The sequence below is a fragment of the Branchiostoma belcheri genome, unplaced genomic scaffold (genome assembly GCF_001625305.1).
Source record: "Branchiostoma belcheri isolate BF01 breed outbred unplaced genomic scaffold, Haploidv18h27 scaffold25, whole genome shotgun sequence".
In the NCBI taxonomy this organism is placed as follows: domain Eukaryota; kingdom Metazoa; phylum Chordata; class Leptocardii; order Amphioxiformes; family Branchiostomatidae; genus Branchiostoma; species Branchiostoma belcheri.
In genome coordinates, this window is record NW_017803854.1 from 1235801 (window position 1) to 1245256 (window position 9456).

Below are 9456 nucleotides of genomic sequence, written 5' to 3' on the forward strand. Positions count from 1 at the left end.
CACTACAGTGTTAAATTTACATCTAAAATTACTTTTAGTAATGTATTTCAAATGTTTTCATAATGTAATTACATCATTTGACGCTAATAAAGTTAAATAAAACTCGGTGTATCTACCTCCATAACAGTGTAGTCTTCCGATGACCCCAATTGACCTCCCTTTGCAGATAACATGCGCCATCTTGGAAAAATACGAAACGCATTTTCGAGCCAAATTTCTTGAATTATGCTCATGAAAAACGGAAGCTATGCACATATCTACGCATTTCAAGGAATCGAGAAACCAAATATGGATATTCTTAAGTTTTTTTGTAAAGATAATTGCCGTAATCTTCGCCGAGCGGCCGAGTCCATTGAAAGCTCCATGCGGCACGCACGGCACTGGTGTTGGGGAAAACGCAGATATCAAAGACACCCGCGACCGCAGAAACTTCGTGTCAAAAGCCAGTTTTCCTTTATTTCATACACATATGGAGTTTAATTTTCAGTTCACATTTTCGTAATGTAGCGATCGGAAAATTATCACAAGGCTCATAACGGTCGTAGCCCGAGGTGGGGTGGTGTTACGGCCGTGGTGCTTAGCGGGTTACGGCCAGCCGCGACCGCTATCGGCGGTGTTGACATGCCGGCGGGACCGGAATGGGGTGACCGCTGACCGCGTTGAACAGTGACCGCTATAGACACGATTCTTAATGCTTACGTCAATGGGAAAAATTCAAGGGACCGGCAAAAACTGACCGCTATGGCCGAGTGACCACTATACAAAGGTGACCGCTAGTACAGGTTTGACTGTACATCTTTCTGATTTTTCATGAGCAGAACTTGCCATTTTGTATCTCTACTCTGTCTCTGCCGCCCCCAGCAGTTTCTCTAAGGTTGTGACGTAGTGGTGCAGTCCATACTTGTCCTGTTTGATGAGTCCTGCACAGAGTCCCAGCACAAACTCGTACTTGTACTCATACAGCTTTCTGATTTTTCAAAAACAGTGATCACTCGTATTGCTACTCAGTCTCTGCCGCCCCAAGCAGCTTCTCTACGGTTGTGATGTAGTGGTGCAGGCAATACTTGTCCTGTTCGATGAGACCCGCACAGACCCAGCACGAACTCGTATTCATACTTGTACATCTTTTGGATGCTGGCTAGAACACTACTACTCGGTCTCTGCTGCCCCCAGCAGTTTCTCTAAGGTTATGACGTAGTGGTGGAGCCCAAACTTGTCCTGTTCAATGAGGCCCAGCACAAACTCGTACTCATACTCGTACATCTTTCTGATTTTTCATGAGTAGAACTTGCCATTTTGTATTTCTACTCGGTCTCTGCTGCCCCCAGCAGTTTCTCTAAAGTTGTGACGTAGTGGTGTAATCCATACTTGTCCTGTTCGATGAGTCCTGCACAGAGCCCCAGCACAAACTCGTACGCGTACATCTCTGATTTTTTATTAGCAGAACTTGCCATTTTGTATTCCTACTCTATATCTGCTAACCCCAGCAGTTTCTCCAAGGTTGTGACGTAGTGGTGCAGTCTGTACTTGTCCTGTTCGATAAGACCCTCACAGAGCCCCAACACAAACTCGTATTCATACTCGTACATCTTTTGGATGCTGGCTAGAACACTGCTACTCGGCCTCCGCCGCCCCCAGCAGTTTCTCTAAGGTTGTGACGTAGTGAGGTAACCCGTACTTGTCCTGTTCGATGAGTCCTGCACAGAGCCCCAGCACGAACTCATACTCATACATCTTTCTGATTTTTCATGAGCAGAACTTGCCATTTTGTATTCCTACTCTGTATCTGCACACCCTAGTAGTTTCTCTAAGGTTGTGACATAGTGGTGTAGTCCATACTTGTCCTGTTCGATGAGTCCCAGCGCAAACTTGTACTCCTACTCCTACATCTTTTGGATGCTGGCTAGAACACTGCTACTCCACCTCTGCCGCCCCCAGTAGTTTCTCTAAGGTTGTGACGTAGTGGTGTAGTCCATACTTGTCCTGTTCAATGAGTCCTGCGCAGAGGCCCAAGACGAACTCGTACGTGTCGTGTAGGTGCTCCTGGTCCGTGACCCTGACGATGCGCCCGCCGCCCGTGTTACTCCCCGTGTAGCGGAGCCTGAAGTCCGGGTACGTTGGGTAGTTCCTTATGGCGGTCCACAGGTCCTCCCTGTCTGTGATGTACTTCAGAGTGTGGCTGCCGGGAGTGGATGAAGAAGAACTTAATTGCATGACAGCTGTAACAACAACGTATGGCAAAATATACATACATAGTTGGTGATGTAAAAATATATAACAGTTCTAAGTTCCTTATGGCTGTCCACAGGTCCTCCCTGTCTGTGATGTACTTCAGAGTGTGGCTGCCAAGAGTGGATGAAGAAGAACTTAATTGCATGACAGCTGTAACAACAACGTATGGCAAAATATACATTACATAGTTGGTGATGTAAAAATATATAACAGTTCTAAGTTCCTTATGGCGGTCCACAGGTCCTCCCTGTCTGTGATGTACTTCAGCGTTAGGCTGTCAGGAGGGTTAGAGTGTTGATGTGAGACATGCAGTAAAAGGCAAGTCAGGCTAGCCTCTACCAGGCTTCAGAGGCAGCTGGAAAGAGTAGAAATTGCTCCAATAGATAACATGCCAGGGGAATTAAGAAGGAGTACATCTTCAGAGCAGGAAAGTATTTCAGCAGAGCAACTCTCTTCTGGCATGTTGTCTGTCATATTTGGCCAATTTCTACTCTTTCCAGCCACCTCTGAAGCCTGGTGGGGGCTAAAGTTAGGCCACAGAAAGTTTATCGACAACACCCCTAACAATACCATGCTATTCAATGAGACACTGATCAACAAATGTGAAGAAAGGTCTTGTTGATCTCTTTAAACAAAAGTAAAAATGTGAATGCTCATTAAAAACTATTTTGTCTATATTGACGAGGTCATGTTAATATGATCCATAGAGTATAGTGTCCTCACCATTTGAAGTCAGTATCGACTGGTGATGAATGTGTTGTCATGGAAGCGACAGTTCCAAATGAAAGTGGGAAACTGGTGGGCGCGGCTCGCTGTTCTCTGCTGCCGGACGCCAGGGACTGGAAGGGCCTCTGGACCGCATCACGGTTCTCTCGCTTCTTCAGAAATGCTGAGGAAAAAATGAAAAAGAATGTAAGACTAGAAAGATAACATTTGCAAAGCAAATGCATAATTTTTACCTTGGCTTCACATGGCCTAGCCTAACAAACTGCTCTGTTTATTGTTACTCAAACAATTCATATATGATATATGGTGAGCTGCCTCTCCAACTCTGTCCTGCAAAATGTAACCCAACACCACAGGGTGTCTGCTACAGCACCAGTTACCATGGTGATGGATGTCTGGTCCAAGTCATTAATTTTATTTATTTAATCAAGAAGAAGAGGCAGAAGTAACTGAGCAAAATTCAGACACTACAGACCGTGTCAGTCAGGTGACCTCACACTAGACTGGTCAACCTACCGTCCTCATATCTCGGCCTGACTTTAGGTCTGTAGTTTTGTTTCCACTTGGCTATGACTTCCTTGTAGTAGTCTGTGTACTGTTCAACATCTCTGATCTTCTCCATAGCTCTGCAGTTAGGAATGCAAAATGTGTTTAGTGTTTTATGAATGAGAAATATTCTACATTCAAAAGCCTTCATAAAAAGCCTTGCATTATTCAACATTTAACATACTGACATGACATTATGACATGTACACTTCACTGCTTGGGATGTTCGTTTCTTGTGTTTATATATACAGTATACATCATTGCTGAGTTTCATAAGACTTCTTTCCTTTTTTTCATGAGACAAAATATTGCTAAATGTATATATTAGAAGGTGGTTGAAAATTTGTAGGCACTCTTAAATCCATCATTATGGGACAAAGAATACACTGATTCTGCGGTAGATTATACCTGTCAGTTTTGGGCAGCCCTCTTGTTGTCATTTGTTCCCTTCTCTCCATGGCCCAACTCATCCAGTCTTCAAACACAAACAACTTCACATCTAAACATGAGAAACCAAAACACAACTTGTATTACAAGGGAAAGAAAGCTGAGGAATATGTCTTTCAGTCAATGGCTGACGGCCACCACTCATACTAGTAGTCCCTGTCCTTGGTGCTGATTTCCTGGTGTTTGCATCAGCAGTATTTTCAGGGTGCTGATCAGACATCACATTCAGTCTTTGCGCATTTCTAGACAATTATACCAAACATTGCCTTCCGACATTCTCCAGACCATACAGTTGGGAGTCAGTTGTGAGCAAGGTTATTTGTGGTTGGGAGTTCTATAAGAATTGTACCAGCTGATGATACATGTTTAAAAATCAAAATTGGGAAGGTCACGTGCTTGCAAAAGAGCAGAAGAGTAAACCAGAGCTAGAATAGGAGGGATTCCAGGCTACTCTCACACCAGCACCAACTTTGGCTGGGAAGCAGTCAAGGACAAAGTCTTGGGAAGGTAAACAGTGTATAAATTAGTACAATTTGGTACCGAGTGACTACATGTACCATAGCATGGAGAAGGTTGAAGGCTTATGATATGGTAAAATATGTACAAGCCTAAAAGGACATTTAAGAGTGTTCCTTCAGACGACTAACCTGGTTTTTCCTTGCTCTGTAACTCCCTGGCAGTCTCTGAGAGAGTCCTGTGCACAACAAAAGATTCTGATGCTCAAAAAGCTAAGATCATGTGAAAATAATACTACATATAGCTAGTTCCTTCCAAAAAATCTAATTAAACATCCCCAAACATGATTGGTATCTTATAATGTTGTTGTATACTACATACATACCTTGGCATTTGTACATTTCTGACATTTGCTATCTGTATCTGTATCACTGGTATAACCACCCTTGGCGTAACACGCCAGCTATGGTATAAGTTTTGCTTCAAATAATGTATAAAAGTGTAGATGCTCATCATGATAAGAGAACATACTAAACCAAGTGACATAGTAAAAATAATCAATCGAATCCTGATTTTTTTTACATTACCTCTCTGTGTTGTCATCTAGTCCAAACAGCAGCTTGAGTACCACAATGATGAGACCCATGGCGATGGCCTCGTGGTTCAACATGGCGTCATACCGGTTACACCACAGGGTGGGGTCAATAGGGCGCTGGGTCAGTAACTTCCCGACCAACCCATGCAGCTCAGCTGAAGTGGGGAAAAATGATATTTTGGATGTGAAATTTAGAAATGATTGCCAGTACAATATTCAGTTTAAGTTGTCTGATGATAGGTTGCTGGGACAGTAACTTCCCTACTAAACCATGCAGCACACCTGAAGTGGGAAAAAACATGAGGGGTTTTGGATGTTGACATGTGATATTTAGAAATGATTCACAGTACAATATTTAGATTGATTTTTGAAAAAGCTATGATGATAAGTTTGTATACTTGGTGCAGGGTTATGTTTTATCCTGTATACACAATCTCTTTGTCGAGCGCTCAGAGAGCTGCTAACCCCAAGAATGTTGGGGAGCTAAGAAAAGCTACACCAGCATGTAGGACTCGGGAGCTATATATATATTGGTTCCGTTTCATTCTCCTTGAAGCTTCCTAGACATTGGTTTAAAAATAATAATTAATGTACTAAATACTAGCGACCATCAATTCAAGACATAAAATTTAATGTAACCTTTTCTTAAAACTATTCAGATAACCTTTCAATGATACTAGTAGTAGTCAAAAGTTTACACTTATCACATTTTGATGTACATGTAGTATACAGTTATAATCATAAGGCGACAAACCCACCAGGCAGGTTGAGGTCCAGTATAAACCTGCTGGTGACCCTGCTGAAGTCCACCTCCGGCAGTGGGGGCAGCTGGAGAAACCTCGCCAGGCGGGCTGTGTTGTTCTGGATAACTTGGTACGACGGGAAGGCCTGCAAGAACATGGTGGAAAATATTATACTGTCTAAAGCAGTAGGGCTGTAATATCTTGAAGACCTGCTCAGGGCCATGGAGGATAGGGAGGGCTCAGGCGGAAGAGAGTCACAAGCATCCGTGAAACTCTAACGACCAGATGATGAGATGATGATGATGTAATATCCTACATACTTTTGCAACAATTTATGAATCTCTGACTATTAGTGATAATGTCTGCCTTTAACCTTACAACTGCATGGAAGTTATTTTTTGCTAAGACATAGTATAGTGTAATTAAACAGCAGATCAGAGAGGCCAGGCTAGTTGACATGTTTAAGAGGTCATGGGTTTGATTGTTTGCATTTCTGGCTAGACTTTGACTTTTTGTCCTTGGGGAAGGCATTTTACACAACTTTCCTCACTCCACCCAGTTGTAAAATGGGTACCTTACTTTGGTTGAGGAGGTACATTGTACAAGGTGGTGGAAAGAGAGAGCCCTAGACACTGTGGACTAACAACCCACTATAGCCATGGCTGCAAAAAGGCTATGGGACCTTTACCTTCAGTCTCAACATACTACACCTTCAATATTTGCTTGAAAATTCAAATATAAATCTTTTCAAAAGACAGGAAAAGCACTTACCTGAACACAGAAGTTGTTACAGTCCTGGATGCCCAGTTTCATGTGTTTGGGGAGCAGCTCTTTCACAGCAATGTATGGTATGTGGCCCTCACGCACCCACCTGAGAAAAAGGTCATTCTTAAGTTATACGAAAGGTAATACCAAAAGTCTACCTTTGTTACAAATAAGCTTAGGTATAAACAATCAGAATATCTTGAACTTTAATCCCTTAGACTAATTAAGAGTTCTAACTGTTAAGATATTTCTACAAAAACCTTTCACTGTTGTGAACCAGTTTCTATGAAAAACGTATCAACCATAGAAATCACTGAGAAGCTTCGAAATTCATCATGTACAGTTGTGTTGTGAGTCTTTGTGACGTAACAACCCACAACATAGCCAGTACCAAAAAGAATGATAAATTATGATATGAGATTCCTGTTACATTTCTACACCATAATTTCATATTTCTAAAACCCAATTTACATATCAAAAGTACACACCTGATGATGTCTGAGGGCAGTACTGGTTCCTGTAACCACAGAATCCCCAGGTAGGAGAAACACAGTGTCCGTAACATGGTCATTCTCTGGATGGGGTATGTGCCTCTCTTCTTACCACGAGTTGTACCACTGCTGCGGCTGTCAACTGAGCCACGATCGTCCTCCCGGTCATCATCCGTGTCAGACGTAACGTACACTGACGTGTCAGATGTTTCAGTCTCCGGTCCGGAGACCCCGCGGATGTACATGTCAATATCATCTGAAAAATTAAGTTTATTGCAAACATTAATTTTTATGTGCAAGATTTGTCATTTCTATGCCAACAAGGGCAGTTAATAAATATGTACTCATAAATACTAAGCTGCAAGATTTCCTGACAGTGCACAACTGAGCTCTCTTGATCATCTAGCCTTCCATTTGGTTATAATGATAAATTTAGATCATTAAGCAGACTAAAGAATATAGTGTTAAAGAGAAGCCAAAGAAAATTTGAACTACCTGAAGTTTTATAATCTTAAATTTGAAAAGAGATGACATTTTAGCAATTTTGCATTCTGGGATTTTACAAAAGATGGAAATGGGGAAAAAAAGAAAATAAGGTGACAGACCTTCAATGATAAATATGTTAATAAATGTTTCATTGTTCAAAAGTTACCTGTAACTTTTAAAATCTAATTTGCATAAAACCTCACCTATAGGTTCAAGGTCACTTCTGGCGGAGGCCTGGCTACTCAAAGGATCATGGGTAGATCCTGCATCTGTTGACTCTCCCTCTGATCCCTACAGTTTAACAAAGAACACAACATGTGGTCAAAAAAATCATATGTAGAATTCTTTTGTCCCCAGCTATAATATAACAATGAAGAGAGTCAAAATGGCAAATTATCCAGTGAGAAAACCTGTAAGGGGTTAGGTAGCAGCTACATGTAGAAAAGTTAGCTATACGACAGTATCAATGTCTATTCTTATTTCAAAATTTTTGACATATATACTAGTATCCCTGGTAAATGTATGGGTTGTTATTTTTGCCAACAAGACCTGAGATCAGAAGAAAGAGACGCAATACAACATTCCTCACGACCTCACCTCTGTGAATAGAATCATATTGTTGGTAAGTCATTGAATATAAAGAGAGTGAGATTTGCCAAGGGACTGGTAACAGATGGTCATCAAAACGTTGCCTGAATAGAACACGTAGTTGCACAAAAAGAGTCTCTATTCAATACTCTTCACCTTGTCCTCCCCTGCCTGTGCCTGTGTGTCAGTTTTCCTCCTGTGTGTAGCTGAAGTCATCCTGTCCTGTTGTCTGAAGGTCAGCCCGTCCTGTGTGTGGGGCTGGTGCTCCTGGGCCACCCCGGTAAACGCCACCCCACACCGACTCAGGTAAGAGAACCACAGCTGCTTCACTATGTCCTGACGGTCAGAAAAATTTTACAGAAAAAAAATTAACACAAAACTAGAAAGGTAACATTTGCAAAACAAATGCATAATGTTTACGCATATGGTCTGCTGCTCTGTTAATTCTTACTTAAACACATTCATAAGTATCTGGTCACACAGGAGTCTAAATCCCTCCTGCTATAGAATTGCAACACTAGTTACCATGGTGACAGACAGGTCAGGTCATTGACCTTATTTGTTTGGAGAGGAGGGGAAGAAGAGTAAAAACAATAAGTTTTCCTGTGGCAAAGGTAAACATAAGAAAAGTATTGGCCCCATTCAACCTGCCAAGACCAGGGGTAGTCACTGCAGGTAATCCTAGCATTGCTTGCTCCTGCCCCCAATGGTATTGCAAACTAGTAGGAGGTTAGCACTCTGACTTTGGCCCCTATTTACCAGTATAATACTTTCACAGCCTGGGTACCATCCTGGTTAGTTTAGGTCCGCTCCTACAGTTGGTACTGACTGTCAGAACGGTCCGCAAACTAACCAGGATGCATGGTACCCAGGCTAATACTTTCATGCCTGGAAGAAAAAAAAATCTCACCTTGAGTCTCGGACTGACGCCCATCTTCACTAACGTATCCACCTGTGCCTTGATGATGACCTGGAAGGCTTCATGTGTGTACCACGGGTAGGACTCCTCCAACGTTAACCCTACACATAACAAAGCAACAATCAAGGTGGCAAGGTTGTTCTCTCATTGGTACTGTTGACTCAGAATTTAAACTGAAGGTCCTGGGTTCAAATCTCTGGCAGGAAGCCCCACTGTTGTGTCCTTGTGAAAGGCACTTAACATCTTTTTTCACACTAGACTCAGGTTAAAATTAGCCTGGGTTCCATCCTGGTTAGTTTACGTCTGCTCCCACAGTTGCTATCACCAAAACTAACCAGGATGGAACCCAGGCTAGGTGAAAATGATATGAGGAACACACATGAGTTTAGGTGGGCAAAGGGGCTCTGAGCCCTTTGCCCACCTAAACTCGGGCAGCAGTACCCAACTAGTATCCAGCCGTTA

At 42.3% G+C, this 9456-nt stretch overlaps 1 protein-coding gene across 1 annotated transcript in view; it reads right to left on the reverse strand.

Annotated features, from left to right (window-relative positions):
* Positions 1-1914: 1914 nt before the first annotated feature.
* Positions 1915-9456, reverse strand: part of LOC109471370 (TATA box-binding protein-associated factor RNA polymerase I subunit B-like) — an 8296-nt gene continuing 754 nt past the window's right edge. The window contains exons 3-14 of the mRNA XM_019770660.1: positions 8986-9095; positions 8232-8411; positions 7691-7778; positions 6999-7257; positions 6517-6616; positions 5761-5890; positions 4995-5157; positions 4599-4645; positions 3913-4003; positions 3475-3584; positions 2956-3121; positions 1915-2179 (exon numbers count right to left, since the gene is read on the reverse strand). Of these exons, the coding sequence (XP_019626219.1) occupies positions 1915-2179; positions 2956-3121; positions 3475-3584; positions 3913-4003; positions 4599-4645; positions 4995-5157; positions 5761-5890; positions 6517-6616; positions 6999-7257; positions 7691-7778; positions 8232-8411; positions 8986-9095 (1709 nt within the window). The remainder of the gene's footprint in view (positions 2180-2955; positions 3122-3474; positions 3585-3912; positions 4004-4598; positions 4646-4994; positions 5158-5760; positions 5891-6516; positions 6617-6998; positions 7258-7690; positions 7779-8231; positions 8412-8985; positions 9096-9456) is intronic.